The 21,777-nt window shown below is 39.9% G+C and overlaps 1 protein-coding gene and 1 long non-coding RNA gene across 2 annotated transcripts; one reads left to right on the forward strand and one right to left on the reverse strand.

Annotated features, from left to right (window-relative positions):
* The first annotated feature begins 579 nt into the window (after positions 1-579).
* Positions 580-5,206, forward strand: LOC116503548. The gene is made up of 3 exons (XR_004254717.1): positions 580-652; positions 1,804-1,875; positions 5,134-5,206. It is a non-coding gene; the product is annotated as an uncharacterized LOC116503548 (long non-coding RNA).
* Positions 5,207-10,263: 5,057 nt separating this feature from the next.
* On the reverse strand, positions 10,264-17,142 carry MIP (major intrinsic protein of lens fiber). Its single transcript, XM_032211028.1, has 4 exons — positions 16,783-17,142; positions 12,287-12,451; positions 11,409-11,489; positions 10,264-10,449 (listed from the first exon to the last, which is right to left on the reverse strand). Exons 1-4 carry the CDS (start codon positions 17,140-17,142, stop codon positions 10,264-10,266), a joined length of 792 nt encoding a protein of 263 aa, XP_032066919.1.
* Between the last annotated feature and the right edge of the window lie 4,635 nt (positions 17,143-21,777).

Here is a 21,777-nt window from a genome sequence, read left to right on the forward strand (position 1 = left end):
CTTGTGGACTTCAATGCTGGCTGGGGAATTCTGGGAGTTGAAGTCCACAAGTTTTTAAAATTCCCAAGTTTGGACTACTTTAAGGCTTTGCAGGTACACCTGTTACTGCCTGGCTGTGCTGACACGCCAAGCCTTGCTAAATAAATCACAATTCGCAATTGTCACGCTGCCCATATTAAACCAAATTTTATAAAGCAGAATAACTGGCGTTCCTTCGAAGCGCTAAATCGCAAGCAGAATTGCGGCATGAAGTATTTATTAGGTTCAAGATACAAAGCGTCCTAAGAATCCAGGGAATTGAAATAATTCCCGTGATTTTTTTTTGCCCATCCGAATCATTCTTCTGATGGTTTAATTGACCCACGTCGCGACAGTTTTTAGCTGCACGTTTCGGATTGTGGTTGCAATCCTTGATGCCTTTATATAAAAATACGGCAAAAACGACTGCCCTATTGCTCATGTGATCTTTTTTTTTAACCCCACGTTCTGTGGCATCGCCCTTTTAAATGAAAGCTCCCTTCAGCGGATCAATGGGTGGAGCTAAACTAAGACCGGGAAGTTCATATATGCATACAGTATGCCAAGCAGTGAAGCCTCTCCCCGCCGGTTCTTGTATTACAGTGCTTGCTTCTTTTGCATATTGTATTACACAGTAGGTGCTTATTTAGCGTATTACAATCCTTGCTTATTTTCTATACTAGCAAACTATCAGTCAGAGAAGAGCGACTAAAATGATCAAAGGAAGAACAGGATGCAGGATTTGGGCTTGGCTAGTCTGGAGAAAAGAAGGACTGGGGGGGGGGGGAATTCCATTATTTGATGGGCTGCCACAAAGAAGGGGAGGGGTGAAATTATTCTCCAAAGCACCAAAGGGCAGGACAAGAAACAGTGGTTGGAATCTAATCAAAGAAAGAAGCAACCTGGAATTAAGGAGAAACTTCCTAACAATGAGAACAATTAATCAGTGGAACAGCTTGCCTCCAGAAATCGTGGGTGTTCCATCACTGGATGTTTTAAAGGCGAGACTAGGCTCTAGTCTCTTCTTAAAAACATCCAGTGATGGAGCACCCACGATTTCTGGAGGCAAGCTGTTCCACTAAGTTCTCCTGCTTCAGCAGGGGCCCAGACTGGAGGACTTCCAAGGTCCCTTCCAGCTTTATTCTAATTTGTTGAGATAGGTGCAAAGTCATTGGAAACAGGTGCAGATTACTAACAACAGTTTAAGGCACTAGAAGTATGAATGCCTTCTAATCCTACTGAATCATAATAAATGTATGCTAAAACCAATTGGTGCAATGTTGTAAATTGAAAGAGGGCAACACTTGTTGGAGGACAAAGAAATGTATGGCAAGAGGCAGAATCTTAAAAAGGCATTTGCTCACCCTCTCTTCTAGAAGCTGTTAACTAGATTTAACCATACTGGAAAACTTTCACCCAGTATCTAACATTCACTTTTTAAGGAGGGTTGTTGAGAAAGTGATCATGCGATAGCTTCAGAAGATTCTGACTAAAACAGATTTTCTGGCTCCCTTCCAATCAAGTTTCAGATTTGTGTATAGGTCTGAAACAGCATTGATCATGCTGGTTGATTATCTCTGGTGTGATTGGTATGGGGGCAGTTCATCCATCCTTGGTCATCTTGATCTCTTGATGGCTTTCAATGTCATTGATCATGATATAATTCTGGAGCAGCTTTGGGAACTGAGGGTGAAAGATACTGTATCGTGCTGATTCTCTTTCTTGGATGGCTGTTTCTAATTGATTTTCCTCTCGCCTTCAACCCTACTTTGTGGGGTTCTACAGGGTTTGGTTCTCTCTACCCTTCTGTTTAACATCTGCAGGAAGCCTCTGGATGAGAGCATCTGTCACCATGGGGTAAGGTATTAAGTGATGCTGCTGTTGACCTTGGTCTCTGGTTACTGTGGAGGTATGGTTGGGGAAAACAGGTGTCAGCTCAAATCTCTTAAGGGTTTGGATTTGGGGGCCTTTTGGTTTCAGTGATTTACCACCCCTTGTAGGGGGCCCTGGTGGCTCACATGGTAAGATGCTGAGCCTGGTCCTGCTGAGGTCAGCAGCTCGATTCCCATGAGCGAATAAACCGCATAGGGGCACCAAAGGAGCCTCCCCTGATTGCCTACTGGCATTCAGGTGTCCTGCAGGTAAGATAACACTGCCCGAAAAAATGCCTTTCACAGAGGCAGCCAGCCTCTTCGGTGATCCCTGGCTAGCAAAACACCCCTTGTTCTGGATGCGGTGGCATTGCCCCAAAGAAACTCTATGTATAACCAATGAGTCCTCAACCAATGAACTCATGAATCCTATGTGAAGAACTTCATGTTGTGCATCAGTTTTGCCTATTTATGGACTGGGAGGCTTTACTCTTGGTCACTCATGTTATGGGCCCTTCTCAAATGGATTATTGTACGTTGCCTTAATGAGCATTCATTTGGTGACTATTAAATACTCTGTGGCTGTGAGTAAAGACTGAGGCGATTCTGCATTCAACAGTAGTTTATTCAGTAAAAACACTAACTCAACAGAACAGTAATGCTTGGGTTGACAGCTATTTGTATGATAGCTGTCAACCCGTCAACCAATTAGAACCTTGCCATTCTCCCGCCAGAACGCCTCTGTGCGGGAACCAATAACAATCACCTGCCGGCTTGATAGACAATGGCTGGTCGTAACTCAAGTACATAACAGTGACTATATGAAATTATGATGGTGCTGAATGAAGGGACATGACGGAAAGTATGGCTGTTGCAATTCCTCTGCAGTCACGTGATTGGAATCTGGATGCTTGGCAGCCTGTTTGCATTTACAGCAGGTTGCCAAACACCCTGTGATCATGTGATTGCTATGTGCAAACTTCCCTGCCATCTTCCTCAGAAAATCAACAGAAGCTGGGCAGGGAAGGTTGCATGCTGCTGCCAGCCCAGAGGACTCCGTCTAATTCCCGGGGGCAGGCTGAAAAGGATCCATCACAAAATTCAAGCAGGAAATCCTGCTTGGATTTCAGGAGGCTTTTCACCCAGCTTCCTTAAGAGTGCAGGGGATAAAATCCATCCATAATGTTGTGTTTTTGCTTTCAAATAGGCTGGGTGAAAAAGGCCCTTTCTGGGGGACCTGATTCTGGTTGCCCAGAAACTCCAGCAGGTGCAAAATGAACAGTTATGTGTGCTCCCTGATCAGCGCACATTACACCTCTGTTCCACAAGCTGTATTGGTTGGCAGTTTTCTTCCATGTTCAATTCAAGATGCTGATAATGACCTATAAAGCCCTATATAGCATCTGATGGGTTATTTGATGGAGTGCCTCTTCTCAGATACATCTGGCAGGAGTGCCAGGTCTACCAAGGAGTGTCATCCAACAAGGTCCAGAAAAACTTGTATGTCTTGGTGCCCACCTTTTAAAGGACATATATCCTGGCTGTGGCTTTTTGGAAAGCCTCAGGTTTCAATTGTGGAGCAGGGCCCTTTAATGATTATGCTTATATGTTTATACAGCTGCTGCATATGTTTTATGGTTTTTATACAGTTTTATCATCGTTTTTATGCTTTGATGGTTTTTATTTCTATTTTGATATTTGAAAATATATTATTCCAATTAACAAGCAGCTAGAAAAGAACAGGAAAGATGGGCTTTATTTATTCTGCCATAATAAAAGGAAAGAAAGAAAAGTGATTACAGGAATTAAAAGGGATTAGCAATTTTCATGGTAGTGATCCATGTCTTCTAGTGCCACCCAGCCACTGCTGTGGCAATATAAAGCATTATTGGTATATTGACATCATGCTAGCTAGACCATGCTATAAATATCTGGAGTAGAAATGGCCATTTGCCACACAGATAAAACGGGGTACTTCAGTCAAGTGGATTTGGGAACCAGTATGTATATGACATACAAAAATTAGTTTTCCAGCCATAACATCAAAAAGGAGACCATAGAAATAGAAATTAAATGAAGATATCTGTCTTTTATAAAGGCTGATAATCTACCTTAAAGATGCACTGTTATTTAGAGGATAGCGCAGTGATGGCGAACCTATGGCTCGCATGCCGGAAATGACACACAGAGCCATCTCTCCAGGCACACCAGCTATTTCCTGTTGCTCTTCTGGGTTCTGGCACGCCGGCCGGCTGGTCTTTGTGCGCACCAGAAATCAGAAGAGCAGCTCCCTGGTGCGCATGCACACACTGGGAAGCTGAAATTCTGGTTTCCGGTATGCACATGCACACCACCCAGCTGGTTTTCACATGCGAATGCACATCAGAAACCAGAAGATCAGGTGACTGACATGCATGTGCATGCCGGAAATCAGAAACTCAGCTTCCCGGTGCGCGCATGTGTGCCGGGAACTGCTCTTCTGGTTTCCAGCGCTCCCACACGTTTGCACGCATGCTTCCGTTTCGGCACTTGGTGCCGAAAAGGTTCACCAACACTGGGATAGGGAGATAAATTTCATCAGTAGAAGAAATCTAGAAGTTTTGTTACTTCATATTTTTCAATGAAAGGGAAGGGAGGGTGAGGGGACAAATGGAGTCAGGGAACTTTAGCTTTTGAAAATCTAATAGATTCTAAACAGAAGCAAATGGTCTCTAACCTACATTCATGTCAGAGTTAAGGAGCTAAACATATAACTACCATACCCCCCCACACACAAGATTTGACATATCATACCATGGTTTTTTTTAGTTACATGTTTCTGTCATGTTCTTGTACTGCAGTTAAAAAGCCCTCTGGATTTATTTATATATTTATTTATTTGATTTACCTGACTGAAAAGGGTAGAGATAGATCTCTCTCGCTCTCACTACATAAATATACAGGCTCAGAATATGTGTGTACGTGTGTTTATAGACTCTCTCACACACATATTCTTTTATTATGTACAGCATATAGCATGCTTCATTAACCTTACACACATAGCTTTTTAAATGTACAATCAATTACAGATAGTCCTTGACTTACAACCACAATTGAGCCCATAATCTCTGTTGCTGAACAAGACATTTAAGTGAGCTTTGCCTCTTTTTACGACCTTTCTTGCCATAGTTGTTAAGTGAATCAGTGCAGTTGTTAAATCAGTAACACAGTTGTTAAGTAATCGGGCTTTCCCTTTGCTTTTCAGAAGGTGGCAAAAAGTGATCACATGACCCCAAGGCACTGCAACCTTGAGAAAAATGAGTCACATGACCATGGGGAATGCTGCAACAGTGGTAAGTGTCAAAAACAGTCATAAGTCACTTTTCTCAGTGCTGTTGTAGCTTTGAGCAATCACTAAACAAACTGTTGTAAGTCGGGGACTACATGTATTTTATCATCCTCCCAGCAGACACTATTAAATATACAAGAATAATGTAATGTAAAGGAACTTGCAGGAGTGCAATGCCTGGCAATAACTATGGGAATACTATTCATGTATTCATGCAAGGCACACTTTATAATTGCTAAATATAAATATTTCCATGGGAATACATGGGAATTCACAAGGTTAATAAATAATTGGATGCATTAGAAACAACAATGTTAATATAAACAAGAATGGAGCATCAAGAAATCTTTCTCATTCCCTTTAGTTCTCTCTCTTTTTCATTTCATTATATAATATACTTGTGAAAGTTTTTATTGGTGTTTATGTGGATACACAGCATGGAGGTACTAATGTGTTTTTTGGGACTGTCAATTACTTTTTTTAAAAAATCTAGCAAGATGTTTTAGATTGAGATCCTTAATGATGGTGTTTCATTTAATTATATAAAAGTCTTTACAATAATTTTTTCTGAACATACAACATGGAATAATGATGTTTTGTTTGCCACTGTCAATTGTGTATTTTTATCCCAGCAACATTTTACAGATTGAGCTGCTTGATCTTGGAGACTGAGGTAAAAAAAATTAGGATTGTCATTTCCTAGGCATATAAATCAAATGGGAAATACATTGAAATTTAATTAAAATGGCCTTTTTTATATTCCATTTCTTATATAAGCCACATGTGTGCATTCAGGACAGAATATAAACTTTATGTGCCTATTTTAAAATACACTTGGCTCTACTTTGCAATAAAACTCAGTCATCTTGGCTTTGAAGCAGCTTTTTATCTTCCAATTTCAAACATAACCAGCATAATAAGAACCCTGCTAGGTAAGAAGTAGGATCTTAATGTAGCATTTTGTTTCTGGAGCTCGCAAACAGCCACGGAAACAATCGCTCTCTCTCCGATAACTGTAAGTGCTGCTGAAAGACATATAGCCAGCTGTGCATCAGGCAGCAGCCTTGGCTTGCAAATGCCAGGGTGGGCTAGGCTGAATATTGAATAGCTGTTTCTCTGTTCCATTCCATGCCCTGAGGGCACAGTTCCTTTCCCAGTATTTGCTAGTATCAGTCCAGCTAAGGTTTTTATGTGGAACAAGAGAGGGGATTATGTTCTCCTTTCACTGACATTCAAAATGTATTTAGTTGACAATACGCAATCATTCTGAAACTGAAAGGTTGAGTAGTGCATAGATCTATTTATGGGTTTAGTTTCCTATACAATTCCATTGTATAACTGTATTAAAGAAGAAAGTGCCACTATATTCAATGTAGGTTTTGGAATTAGTAAAAATCTCTGTATTCTGAAGTCCTTGGGCCGAATAGAGACTCATGCGATTTAGACATGAATGTATAAAATACTGAATTACTTTTCTGCTTCATGCCATGTCCCTCTTCCTTAATTGTAATCATGTACATTTGCCAGATTTCTCTGATGCAGAGCTATTAGCAAAAATAAACTGTAGCATTTAATTAAATAAATCAATCCCAACACAACAACTAAGGAGTTATTTATACCTGTGAAACAGAAAGTTAAACAGCTCATTGAAAAAGATGAACATCTTGGCGTCATGTGGCAGGAAAAATAAAAGCAAGACATACAAAATAAATTGTCATCTCCTGTAAATAATCTGAATGGAACCATTTCCAACTACAGTGCAAATCAATCCTAATAAAATGGCCCTGTTGTACTAGACAAATTCATCCTGTTTGTGTTGATTTATAACTCAGCTGGATTGATGATGGACCCTGGTGGAGTGATTCCAAGTCAATTCTGTTGACTGACCTTGAATTTACACCATTTGTGTTATAACAGTTGTAGTAGAGAGAAGGGGGGGGGGACAGTTCACACCAAAATATCTGAAAATAGGATTTACCTCAAATATTAATACTGCAGAATTCATAAACATGACCCAGACATCATTTCACCCCTATCTGCACCCCTATCACTCACTGTTAACCACCCTCCCCATTTTCCTTTTGAGATATTGGTCACCATTTTTCATTCCAATAGTTTGTCTGTGAACTCTCTTAAATCACATCTACTATTAGAATTGCTTGCCCGACCAGTAAATAAACCACTTTGTGCTCACATTTTGGCCTTTCTTAATTTGGCCCCCTCCAATATATCAGATTGCAACTCTTAGATCTCAATAAGCCAATGATATCTGGGAATTTGGAACTGCACTTCCAACCTATTTGGTTGGGAAAGCTGCTGATAGAGATAAGGAGCCTAAAAACCAACCCTGCAGTGTAAAATAGATAATTCATCTAACTACGAGAGAAATTCTGCTGGACCAAACTAGTCGGCATCATATTTACAACATATAGCAACTAGAAACTTTGGGGAACTCCAGAAACACAGCATTCAAGGCTCTTGGAGGGAGGGGGGATATACAGTAGTTCTATAAGTGAAGCAAAATGACTCAACCCTCCTCCCATCAGATCTTGGCCTCCTGCTTCAATGGCCAAGTATACCTATGCTGATACTCAAAAAAAAAAAAAAGTTAGATCAGCTAAAAGCTTCCCTATCCTTAACTCCTTCTAAAAGCCATACTCATTCTTTGTCAGCAAAAATTGGATCTTTTTGAACTTTTGAAAGAGATACTCCAGTAAAGATACCAAATTTCTTGACAAGATGTATATTTTTTAGAAGACCAATAATTTACATGTGGATCTTTTAATATGGGCTGAGTTCATACACTGTACTAAATCATAATGTGGTTACTTCAGATTTGATATAACATGATGTTAGAATCTAGTCATTCTGGTTTATAGCATAGGATGATGTATGAAACCAATAACTGGGCAACAAATTTTGCTTTTAAAATACAGTTTAGCCTGCTGAATTTAACTACTGGTAAGCCATGGAGGAATAAATTTGACCTCAATGGAGCAAGGTGAGATACAAATGAATGATTACTTTGCATTACTAAACATGGTGATCAGACCAGAGTTTAGTTTTGGTTAATGAAGAGGGTAGTTTTAGGGGCTCTTGAGATATACTGTTTGCATTTGTTAATATGGTGAGGAGGAGGAGTTATTTGGTTTAGTTTGGTCAGAGTTTGTGCTGTTTCTTACTTGTGCTGTATCTGAGCAGAACTTTCAGTTCTAAAAAGTACATCATCTTTTATAGCTTTATTGATTCTCCATGTTGAGGTCCTAGAAGATTCTACAAAAAAGGACTATTACCATGCAGTGTCTTCATAGCAAATAAGAAAAGGAAGGTGAAATAGTATCAGAGAATATGTTGGAATAGACTACGGTAGCAATGAAAAATGGAGCACACAACATTTCACAAGTTCTATGTTTATGAAAGGAACTTCACTGAAGCTATATGTATGGCTACGCCTACAGTTTAAAAAGCAATTTATAAAATGTAGTTTGGATGAGGGGAGGATTATAGAGATTCATATTCAAAGTCAAGTCTCCTTTGTGTTCGATTTATTCTTCTCTTGCCCTAAGTGTGCCTTTGAGGTTGAAGTTGTGGGGTTGGAAAGTTTTAATTTCAAAGGCTAAACTCAAACTGATGGAATAGTTTCAATCTGCTTAAAGTAGAATTCCCATATTATGATAGGCTAGCTGACAATTAGATGGCAGCAGAGAGATACATAAAACCCTTTTGGTACCTTCTGTTGGCTGCCACGCTTTCTGCAGTCTAGATATAGCAACCCTATCCTAAAGTAAATGAGACCATGCCCTAATTCTATTTCACTTCATTTTTTTTAGCACTGAGATAAATGATGTGGGATAGTGAGGAAAATGAAACAGCAGCAGCTTCTGATGGAAATAAACGATACAAAAGTAAACACACCAATAAATATTTTAAATAAAAGGCTAGATACTTCCCCCCCCCTCAGGAAACTTATTTTGATTTAGTGATTGATGTTTGAAATAGGTGTTATAAGATGTTCTTACTTAAGCTGCTAGATCCCTACCTGGCCTTTGGAATTTCATAATGGAGCTATGTATTGCGTAGCAGAAAAATCCAGAGATGGCTACTAGCAGCAGGTCCAAGATCAGCACTCGGCATATTGAGGTTACTACCTAAGATGCCAGGAATTGAACTGAGACCTTCTCTATGTAAGCACATGCTTTATTCAGTGATGTTTGTTCCTTGTGGGGGTTCTGGCTCTTGCTCTGCATTTACTTACCCCCAAATTTGTTTCTCGCGTACTCACAAGCCAAAATTATATATGTATATATTCTATGTGGCCACAAGTCACTTGCTCTTCCTCACTACTCTCACCATCCTATGTCAATAGATAATCTGAGCATGATTCCTCCAAGGGGGCGGGGGGAAGCTACTTTGACGGAAGGAAAGAATTGTTCCTCCTATTCAAGTCCTCAAACCCACTTGAGCCAAGGGTTCATACCTTGCTGGCACAGCGCACAAAGCTGGAGCCAGAATATTAAGAGCAGCAGGGGAACTGAAAGATGCCAATGGCAAACTCAACAAAGAACTCTAGCAATCCCACACTAAACAATCTGTCTCCCACAACAACTCAGGCGCAGAAGGGAGAGCAGCGAGGTCTGCAAAGGGTGACTCAGCATAATAGATGTGAAGGGAATGCAAGTTTTGCAAGAATCGAAAGCAGAGTTATTCTCTTATACCTTTTGTTTCCCCGCACAAAACTGTTTTTAAGACTTCTCACTGCAAAATAAATCGTTTAAAAATCAGGCAATGACATAGTCCCCCCCTCCCCTCCCAACTGCACTCTCTGCATTCTATTATCCCATGTTTTGTGTGTCTGTTACTTTGTTTTTATGAGAGAGAAAGACTGGATAACATATTTCCCCCTCGGATTTGTGCCTCCTTTGTGCAACCACTTCCCACTGGCCAGGAGCAATAACAGTCTGTATACTGGGCCAGTTATTCTGCCCCATCTCTCCCCAGAGCAGAGATGTGTGTATGTGCTATGTTGTGCCACCCTATGGTCACTGTTTATAGTGCTTGTGTCTTCAGCTCAATAGGATCCCCTGGAGGTTCTCTGGATGTATTGGTTGCAACAGGCCGGTCACCTTTGAGAATAGACAGACGTTCTGAGATACTACGCATCCGAGGGAATAAGATGAAGTCGTACAAAAAGCCACCCATCAAACCACCAATAATTGGTCCAACCCAATATACCTGGAAAAACAAAAGACAAAAGCATGGGAAGGGGAAAGAAGAATAAGATAGGTTAGGGATGCAGAAACATCTTAGCGTATAGCATTTCAGGAAAAAAAAATACCCCAGGGCCTTTTCCCATTATTAGCAGATTGAAACCCTCTTCACCCATTATTGATAAATCATAAATTACTGGCAGACCACCCAGCAGCTCTAATCAGTCTCATCAATAAGCCTGCAAATGGATTCCAAGTAGAGCAAAGACTCTTCCATAATTGCCCAATCTCAAGATTGCTTGTAATTTTTGCCACTAAGCTTAGATTCTTACGTTGTCATGCACCTGATAATTAGTAGAATTTTAAAGCGAGGTCAAATAAGTTTGACATTGGGATGCTCCAACATTTTCGGTGCTGTCTCAACATTTTATTTCTTTTTGAGTCGGGCAATTGCTTGGGGAAGTACTTTATTTTTGTTGGCAAGATTTCAGAAGACATTGCCATTGCCTCCTTCCCAGGGCTGAGAGAAGGGAACTGACCCAAGATCACCCAGTTGACTTTGTGTTTCAAGCAGGGCTAGAATTCACTGTCTCCTGGTTTCTAACCTGCTGCTTTAAAACACTACACTAAACTGGCTCTCCCCTCTCAACTTACCCACAGAATAAAAATTGAAACTGAGTGCATTTTATTTAGGGGGGCTATTTAAAAATATTTACTTTTATGGAAGATTAAAATGCACCCAAGTTGCCTCTGCTATGTTCTCCCCTCAACCAAATATTATCTCACTTGGGACTTCCTGGGAGCCAAATTTCAAGAGTGTGGATGCTGCTTTGGATAAAGATATAAAAGATTCCCCCTTTAGAAGTTGCAATTGTTTCTCCAACTTCAGAGAGGAAAACTCAAATAATCTTTCAGCCTCTGGACTGTTATTTCAAAGAACTGTAAGATGTCATCATTTCTTATCCTTACAAACCCCTCCCTTACCCAGTGGTTGGTGAAGTTACGGGTAATGACAGCTGGGGCAAAGGATCGGGCAGGATTCATGCCAGCTCCTGTGTAGTACATCTGAAAAAAAGAGTACGGTTATGACAGGGAAAGATTTTTTTTTCATCATGCAATTCAGGTTTCTAATCCTAAAGGATCCAACTCCCTTATTTATGTTTGTTTAAATATTAGCATTTATATACTGCCTTTAGGCACATGCACAAGGCAAATAGCAAATACATAATAAAGCAACAATAATTTCATTACAGCACCAAAATCAAACTTAAAAATAATATAAACTAAAAATAATGTATACCCATTGAAAGGCAGTTTAAAAGATACAATTAAAACATTGAAAGAAGCAAGCTGTTATGCTGAGTAGATTACATATTGCCACCTGGAAATACTTTCTAGCAAGAGTGATTCACCTGAATTCCAAGAACTGCTGAACTTACTTCATGTGGCCACAGGCTTAGTTTCAAAAGCCTTCTTCAAATCCTGGCCATGATAAAAGCTGCTCCACAAAAAGGCATGACCATCCCCAAAGATTCCCCAAAGAAAGACCCCTTCTCCACTGTTTTATAGATTCAAAATGGTTAAACAGAAGAAAAATAAACTGGAAGAATAGGGTGCAGTTAAGAATGAAGAATGGTTAAACAGAAGAAAAATAAACTGGAAGAATAGGGTGCAGTTAAGAATGAAGAATGGTTAAACAGAAGAAAAATAAACTGGAAGAATAGGGTGCAGTTAAGAATGAGGGAAAGTATTGGGAGGACTAATCCTCCATCCAGGCCTGGTCAGGTGACTACTACAGAGACTGCCTGAATGTATTACAGCTGGCTATATATATTGGCGCATCTTCCATATTGAATCATTACCCCAAAGAGGTGTCCAAGTGTGAGGGAGAATCCAACTGCCAGGGCCACCGATCCCATGCGTCCATTACGTCTCTCATCGTAGGTGGCAAAGACACAGAGGACAAACTGTAGGGTCAGGATGATTTCCACAATGGTAGCTTGGCTTACGTTTACACTAGGGTGGATCTGTAGCCAGAAGATATGTGGAAGGATAAAACCGTGAGGAACAGCAAAAGTTATCATTCATTCCATACCTAACTATACCTTTAGGGCAGTGGTTCTCAACCTGTGGATTAGGACCCCTTTGGGGGTCGAACAACCCGTTCACAGGGTTTGCCTAAGGCCATCGGAAAACACATATTTTTTGAAAAAATACGGAAAACATAAAATAATTTTATGGTTGGGGGTCACCACAACATGAGGAACTGTATTAAAGGGTCGTCGCATTAGGAAGATTGAGACCCACTGCTTTAGAGGCTTCGGTTCCCAGAAATTATGTATGCATACCAGGAGGAAACACTGATTGCACTTACATCTAGAATAAGTTTGTAGAATGAAGATATTACATTTTAATATTGCCCATGTGATTATCTGCCATACCTCATTCTAGTCAAACTAAAGGTTCAACAATGTGGGGCAGGAATAAAAGAAAGTAAAATAGGTTTATAAAGCCACAGGAAGTCTGCAGCCAGGAGGAAATGAATGAGACAAATCTGAGAGTCTATTATCTATACCAAGTGAATAAATCAAACACAGATGCATTTTCTAATAGGGTTAGGCCTGTGTCTCACATATAGCTGATTTTCTTCCTTTAGTTCTCTCTTGTCTACAGGGTGGAGGCTGAATCCAGACAACTCCCAGGGACATGTTTACCCTGTTAATTAATGCTGATGAGCCATTAATCCTTACGAATCATCCTAACTTGGTTTTTAGAACCTGAGTATTTCAATAATTAATCTAGGATTAATCATTTAATCACTCATAAAAGCCATCTAGTCCAACTTTTCCACACTACACCTCTAACCAAGGAAGCAGTTTTTTTATTAATGCACTAAACATTTTCCTCTTCTGAGACCCGAACCCAAAATTTCCCCCATCCCTTTGTTTATCTCACCATATACATGCGTACAGTATAAACATGCCAGTGGGTAAACAAAAAGGGGGAAATGTAAGAGCAGGGATTCTTGAATCCACAAACTCCATTTCTGCTTCCAACCAGTTTCACCTAATTATGTCTCACCGCCCCACCAGTGCACGCTTCAAAATTAGGAGTTCACGGGGGTTGCACAGGATAAGCCTCTCTCCCTGTAGTAAAAGTTCAAGCACCAATTTGTGGGTTGTGAATCTGCAGACTTTCTAAATCATTGGCCTGCTTGCAGAGTCCTTTTTTACTCTCAGCTGACTGGGCTTCAGGATCAGTTCCTGGCTTGAAGTATGTTTTGATGGGCACCCATCTTTGCCGACTAGTGGATTTAATTGAGGGGAATTTAAGGGGGGTATTTTAATTTCTCACAATGTCATCCAAGGTGACGTTTTGGCAAAAAAAAAATGGCAACTCCTTTTTGGTATTCAGAGCACCAAGGAGTGAGATAAAATGTATCTAGCGAATCCCTGCTAGTTTTCCTTCAGTCTACTGTCTCTCTGGTTTGTGGTCTTCTTTTTTTGATATCTTTCTTTTGAGACTGGACTGGAATTAACATTCTGTCAGTTTGCCCATCTCATGCTTAATGCACAGGGTGCATGCTCACCCAACCCACACATTTCAAACTGCATCTGGATGAATAATGGGTTCCAATTGCATACAGTTTTATCCTCAGAGTCAAGGTCTTGGAAACAGCTGGTTAGCACATCTCATACTGAACAGGTTATTTGTACAATTGGGAGCTGAAAGTGATACTCTCCTCTCATGTGGCGGGAAAATCAGTGAAATGGTGGGATTTTACTGATTCAAAAAATAAAAGCACAGAGAGACTTGGAAATAATACCAACACTAATACTAATAATGCCCCTGCTAAGTTTCAAAACAGCAATATTTGACTTACAAGGCAAAATTTATATTGACTACAGGTAGTCCCCATTTAGTGACCACAAATGGGAAGGGCAACTCAGCCATTAAGCAAAACATTGGCTAAGTGAAACCACATGATTTTATTTTACCTCTCCTTTGCTTGACAGGCCTGTGAAGGTCATAAATGCAAGAAATTGCTGCAAAGTAACTTTTTCATAATTGTTATAATTTCAAATGGTCACTAAATGAGGACTATCTGTATTTTAGTGCAACAAGTAGAGGTCTAAAAGCAACTAGAGGCCATGGTTTCTGCATGGAAACCTGTAGCTCAATGTATTGTAAAGTGGAAAATACAGTATTTTGGATGCTGAGCAGAGAAATGTGCCTTGAGGTTGCTTGGCAGGCAAGTGAGGGATTAAGGCCCTTCAAAAACAGATGCCTGCCTGATCTAGCAGAAAGTCAACCAGGGAGTGCTGAGAAGCTCCGAATCAGCAAGGAAACTCATGGATATATTTGAGTTTTTCCCATAGCAAAAATGGGAGGAAATCAGTTCAATTTAGAGATTCTCACTAGAAGACTCAATGATGTTAATGCACCATGACAGTGCCTTTTTTCGGCTCTGTACTCATAAAGTTGCCTTCATTTCATTCCCAGTCTGTGGGGGTTTGGTGCTCTCTGAACTTGGTTATTTGCTTGCAGATGTTTCATTACTAACGGGGTAATATAATCAGTGATGTTACTTAGTTGTGTAATGAAACATTTGTGAGAAAACAACCAAGCTCAGAGAGGACCAAGTATTCAAAATTCAACCCTGAACTATAGAAATTCTGTTGTATTACCATAGCTGGCCTGTGAATGAGACATTATGTGTTAAAATAATAGTCTAAAGCAGTGGTTCCCTGCTGGCTGGAGAATTCTGGGAGTTGAAGTCCACAAGTCTTAAAGTTGCCAAGTTTGGGAACCACTGGTCTAAAGGCAGCCTCATGATAAAATCTGTTAGGCCATTAGACTGCTACAGACAAACCGCCAAATAAAATTAAGATAGTAATATCTAAGAAAAGGATGAATACAGATGCCTTCCATTCATTTGGAACATAATTGTATCATAAGAATTCATCTAGGAATTTTCATATTCATTATTGCACACCTCCAAAATTTAATATCTGAAATTAGTTCACCAGCAAAATGTAAAAATATGACAGGAACAGTACACTAACAAAGAATGTATTTAAAACAATCTAATTCACTCAGACTTTGATTATTCCAAGATATATTCCTAGTACAATTTTCATTCAGATAATTGATATTTAAATATGTAGCAATTATTGCTCAAATCCAAAATATGTCAATTCAAAATCCATAATTAAAAAGCTTTTAAACTCAGCTGAAATGTTAGTCTGAGGGCTTCTAAATACAGTAGTTTTACTTCCTGAAAACAGTTCATTTACTTCAAAAAGGGAATTTACTATCCAAGGGAAACTTGTACTATTCAAGGGAAGCTTTTAATATGCCATTACTGTATCAAAGGATGAGAATCCTGAACTTCATCTTTCATTTGAAATATTCCTGTGTTTTTGTGCAAACTTCTAACTTTACTTGTTTACACAAACAAAAATAAGTTTCACAATTAGTAATAGTAATAGTATTAGCTGATTTAATAGCAGTAGAGTGGATTTTTTACATCAAGAATGGAAGGGTTTTCACATTAAAAAAATTCATTAGATTTAATACTAACTCACACATAATTTTTTTTTATTTGCTAAATTTATATGCTGCCCATCTCACTATCAAGCAAATCTGGGCTTTCCGGTAATATCTGTAAATCTTCAATTATGATTGTTTTTAACAAAAACAATGTTCTCTGATATGATCAACCAGACAGCTGGTGAATCCAAAGATTTGGTTGGGAAAACTATGTTTGCTTTTCTTTCGAAATGTAGTAGAAGTGATTTACTTCAAAACTAACTGTAGATCTGATTTAAAGTTACAACAATGATAACATTCTTTCATGAAAAGGGCCTTTGATATCACCCTTACCATCCTAAAAAAAATAATCTGTGTCTCTTTCATCCTCCCTCTCTTTAACTAATTTTCTTACTATATCCAATTACACTGATATCAAATTCCATCGTAATGTCTTTTATGCTCGGTACTCATAGAAAGTCATATGTTGAGTATACTGGGCAATATGGCTTTTACCCAATAACTACTCCAAGATACTTCTTGAGATGAAAAATAATATACCCATGAAAATATTTCAATCCTTGTTTCAGGTTTTATGCTAGCAGCTTCATCCTTCTAGATTTAGGATTCAGAAGCCCTCCTATGTGGGATATACTTTGTACCTTCTCCCAATAATCTCCCTAGTAATCCAGATTTTAAAGAGCACATTGCACAGTCCTTTAGAGAATTTCCTACACAGAGCAATGCTAACTCATTTCTTGTCTACAGCTTTAGGGATGCCCCCCTCTTAAAAACATTTTGAGACAGCTTTGCATGATCCCATTACCGTGTTGAGTGCCAGGTTACCCCGTAGTGCTGCCGGGGTGACTCCATAAAGCACAGCTGCACCGGCCAGTCCTCCCAACACCTGGGCCACCACGTAGAAGACAGCACGGAAGAGGGAAAGCTGTGAGCCCAACAGAAAAGCCATGGTAACAGCTGGGTTGATGTGGGCACCGCTTACATGGCCTAGAGACTGCACCATGGTCGCTGCCACCAAGCCAAAAGCCAGGGCCACCTGTAGAACATTTGAGGGGCCAACAATCCAGCGGAGGGAAGCCCCCAGCCCAAAAAACACATAGAACATAGTCCCGAAGAACTCGGCAAAAACAGCTCTCCAAAAGGAGGATAAGCGTGCCTCCCACATGACGGGTCAGGAGGAGGACAGAGACTGAGCAGGGTGCAGCAGGATGGTCTTGAAGCTCACTGCTGCTTGCTGCACCACCCCTCCACCTAAGCCCCTTGTTTTGTATTGTGGCTGTGAACTTTATAAGGTTTGCTAGTATAGTCCAGCCCAGGAGGTGGGAACTCAGATTGACTGATTAAAATCTCTTAACTCTTCACTGTCTGACATAAAGGTTAGGCATAAGCCGGTTCCTAGCTCCTGTAGCTGCTAACAGAGCTTTAACTCCAATAATTCGAACCCTTTCATTTCTAATTTTTCCCTTTTCCTTGCTTAGATGATTTACTTCCATTTTCTTCTTAGCAATTATGGTAGTAAGATCCCAAGCAAATGGCTCCAGTGGCATTCATTGGGAAGTAGGGGAAGTGGTTTGGAGTCCTCCTTCACAATCCACACCAGCAGTTTGGAGGGCATTAGGGGGGCACTTGCATGTCCTTCCCAATGCAGAGGTTCATGAGAGGGAAACAAGCTAATTTCCAACATTTGCAAGCAGCCAGAGGTTTTGAATACTTGTGACATGTCATTTTTGGATCATGTGTGTGATTGCCAGGGAAGTGTCCACTGCGGTCATTGGATATTATCTCTTTAGTTTTTTCCTTTGCTGAATTGAAGAACTCTCAACTAATTCATGAGTTGTCAGAAAACTATACTGGAATGGAATTTGCTACTTTGATGGATGATCACTGCGGTACTATATCTCTGTTGCCTCTCAGTGCATCTCCACCGCCACCTAAGTGTGTCCAGAAGGTAGTGAACATACTTCTTTGTATGTTGCCACTGTCTCATTACTCATTATCAGCCCACTGTAATGGGAGCATGAAGATAACTTTAGATGTCCTGGAATGCAAGTAGTATTTTCAATATTATGCCAGCAGAAGACCTTCCATATAGATAGTCTTAAGAACATGGAGAAAGAGGCTTCAGATGATGTAGTCAGGGTTGATCTGTCAGGTTTGCATTTGGACTTCCTCCTTTCATTTGGACACTGGGTTCTGTACCTGTGGTGTACGGCTGTTTTGGCACGGACCAGAAACCAGGTTTCTGCAGCCAATTTGTGGTTTATATTTTGTTGTTGTTCTAATAATTCTGTCAGTTGAAATTGTTGCTTCCTAACCCAAAGCACCTGACAGACGGATATTTCACAGGTACCAACCATTCCTATTTTTGAATACCATGTCTATTCATGTTGCATGGGAGATGGACAGAGGGCCTTCCTCTGATTTTCTGTTGTTCTATGAGGAAGATTGGAACCCAACTTCTGCAACTGCTTCAGGTGCTATGTTTTGAAGAATAGGTTGACTTGTCCACCTGCACACAGTTTTGGGGGGGGGGAAAACCATTCTCAAAATACAACTCTTTAACTATACTTATCCAGCGTTCCACAACTCTGGTTGATTGCTAGATGGAAGCCAAGATCTCTCTCTTATCACTTAAGATCAGTAGGTTGACAGATCAATAGAGTAATTATTTTGGGGAAATGTATTAAAGAACACCATAGAGTTTAACCCTTCCTTTACATATACTCAGTTCTTAGGAACATTATGGCAGTGGCCACAACTAAGCAGCACAAATAATTAATGAAGGATGGTTATGTTGCAGGCAAGAGAGACAACTCTTCCTTGTCAACTAATAATCATTAGACCAATAGCTCAACAGTCCTTTGGAAAAACAAAGAGGAAAAAAAGGATGGGGCAGAGTGCTAGATCTTACTCCAACATATATTCTATACAGTGATTAGGGATTGATGACATTCAGATTTTGGCCAGTGGAGAAACCAATCCCTGCCTATACAGCATTATGCAGTACAATTGTATAGTCAGCAACATGGGAAGGTCCTATTCTGGATGCCCAGTAAGGATGCATTCTGGGATAGCAAGATTTAAGGTGATAGGGTTTGCTCAAAGTTCCAGAAGAGAAGGAAAGCACTACAGAAACAGATGCCTGGAGATGTTCATGTCAGTTCTCTGCTACCCCAGTTATACCTCCAACATCATAGAGAACCAGTTTTGTGTAGGGTCAAATGGTTAGAGAAATCAAGGAGACTGTGACTTCTAGTCCTGCCTTAGGCATAAAAGCTGGCTGGGTGACTTTGGGCCAGTCATTCTCTTATAGCCCATCTCACCTCAAAGGACTGTTGTTGTGAGAGAAATAGGAGGAGGAAGGAGTATTAGGAATCTTCACCACCTTGAGTTATTCATAAAAACAATAAAAGTGGAATAAAAATCTAATAAATGATAGATTTTGCACACCTTCTGACTGTTCTTGAATAAATGGGGAGCAGGGGAAGAGAAATGCTGCATTAAGAAAGTGTTAAGGCTGTCTCACTCATGAGCTGAAGGCAAGATGAAGGCAGCACCACTGGGACTGGGCAGAAAAATAATTGTTGTCAGGTGCAGGTTTATGCTAAAGTTAGGTGTGAGTAGGAAAAGACTCATCTTTCTTAAGATTCTTTATGAAATTGTTTCTGACTAGGACTGGAAACTGAAGGCATGTCAGGTGTTTTATGATTTTACATTTTCTATACCACCACCACCCCCTTTCCTCCTGTATTCCTCCATAGGATATAGTGAGGTAAGAGCTGTTCCACTATTTCCAGCCTAGTTTGAGCGCAGAACTGTCAACATGTCATTAGCAGTTTTCAGAAATACCAATACATTGCTTTGTTTTGTAGCTCTGAACCATTTCTCTTTATCCCGTTGGACACTTTTCTCCTAGAAGATTGGGTGAATAGACTTATCATGATCATTGATTAAAATCAGCTCAGACTCGGAATGTTTTTGCTTCTGATATTTTTCCTAGAGTTAGGTACAGGTTTGAATAGCCCCCCTCTCTTACAAAACTCTTTATGTGATTGTTTTGACTGGCTCTGCACACTGGAATCATGTCTGATGTTGTATGGTATTCTTGTGCCTGCTGTACAGTATTTTCCCCCCAGCTGTCTTCTGATAACTTTTCTTTTGAAACAATTCACTCATTATCAATCCCAGAATCTATAGCATCTTTAATATAGGATTGCACGACTGATTTCACAATTTGGTTGAAATAAAATTCCCATAATGCTGGTCATCGCAGTGAGTTGATGCAAGGTGGTAGGAGCTATCAGTACAAACCACATTAGTTTATCTCAGGGATTCCCACAATTCTATCCAATTTATACACTACCTATTTTTCCTCCACTATCTAAAATCCCCCCCCCCCGCGCTTAGAGCTATTTTTAGACTGAGATCTAATGATTTTAGTTCACAAGCTGGGAGATAGCATTATTGAACAACTGTGGAGGATGATAGCTATTAACTATAAATATTATTGTTATGGTTTAAAATAGAACAAAATAAACTGGTACTCACTAGATGCGATGGGATGGGATAGAATAGGGTATCACTCACAATAGTCAAGATATAACATATGGTCCTAATGGTCAAGATATAATTATGGTTCCTGAATATTAGTTTGGTGACTAAGCCTTACTTTAGTTGTAGGCAGTTGCTGTTAATGCTATCCTGCTAGCTGATGCCGTTGGAATAAGCAACCATAAGGAACTGTTGAGAAGGCTCTACTATATTTCAGCCTTCCCAAACCTACTGTTTTGCTCATGTATTGAACTTCAACTCCCTACCATATCACCAATAATTCCTGCCAAAAATATGTTACAGATAAGCAGCTCTTTGTGTTCTATACTCCATCATATCCCTGTAGTTCAGCTATTATGTTGAATGATATCACAGATCTCTCTGTGAACAAAAAAAAATGGCATCTTCTGCCATAAGGCAAGGTAAGCAGGCTACATGAGTCTCTTGTCATTTGGCTGAATGTCTCTTCTGCAACCCCAGAGTGGTATTATCTACATGGTTTTTCAATGGAAAAGAAGAAGAAAAAACCCAACATGGAAGCCCTGCCAAAGGTAATCTTAAACCCACAAAAGTTACAGATAAGAAAAATATTGTCTGGATCCCTGTAACATTTCTGAATGAGGCAGGGTAATTGTATAATTTTAAAAAATCTTAAGAGGAAGCACCAGGATGTATCAGGAAACACCTTGGCAGAATTGATTCTGCCCATCCAGACAAGGTATCGGGAGAGTCTTTTGCAGGTCCTATCTTCTCCCAAGGTACACAGAGTACGAACCAGGTGACAGGCCTCCAGAGGGATGTCCCCCCTTTTATGGAATATTCTTCTCCTGGAGGTCAAGGTGACCCCTGCCCTGCTTAAAACAATTCTAATCCATGTTATATTCACCCTTAGTTCATTAGTGTAGTTCTATGGGTTTCTGTGATGTTTCATTTTTGGATAGTTTATTATAATAGTTTATTATTGTTTTTTATTATTCCTCTTGACTTTGTTATACCCTGCTCAGAATCCACTGGGATTGAGGTCAGCTATAAAAAAAAAAAAATGAATGAATAAGCAAATCAAGCTAAACAGAGAGAACACCCAAGGTAGAAATACATCTCTGGAGGTGGGGTCTTATGGGTTAACTGCTCAGTGGAAGGGATGAGGATAAAACCAGCAGGGCCCTCTGTGCTTCAAAAGAGGCCTCTCTGGAATATTTGTCACCATAGCATTTTGAAGCGGCTATTTAATCAGAACTGTTCAACAGGC

Source organism: Thamnophis elegans, chromosome 2 (assembly GCF_009769535.1).
Source record: "Thamnophis elegans isolate rThaEle1 chromosome 2, rThaEle1.pri, whole genome shotgun sequence".
In the NCBI taxonomy this organism is placed as follows: Eukaryota; Metazoa; Chordata; class Lepidosauria; order Squamata; family Colubridae; genus Thamnophis; species Thamnophis elegans.

Coding starts and splice junctions, on each gene's coding strand:
- MIP (XM_032211028.1), bottom strand. CDS start 17,142: ATGTGGGAGGCACGCTTATCCTCCTTTTGGAGAGCTGTTTTTGCCGAG. Junction 12,452..16,782: donor GTAACCTGGCACTCAACACG/GTAATGGGATCA, acceptor TTCTGGCTACAG/ATCCACCCTAGTGTAAACGT. Junction 11,490..12,286: donor CACTTGGACACCTCTTTGGG/GTAATGATTCAA, acceptor TCTTTTTTTCAG/ATGTACTACACAGGAGCTGG.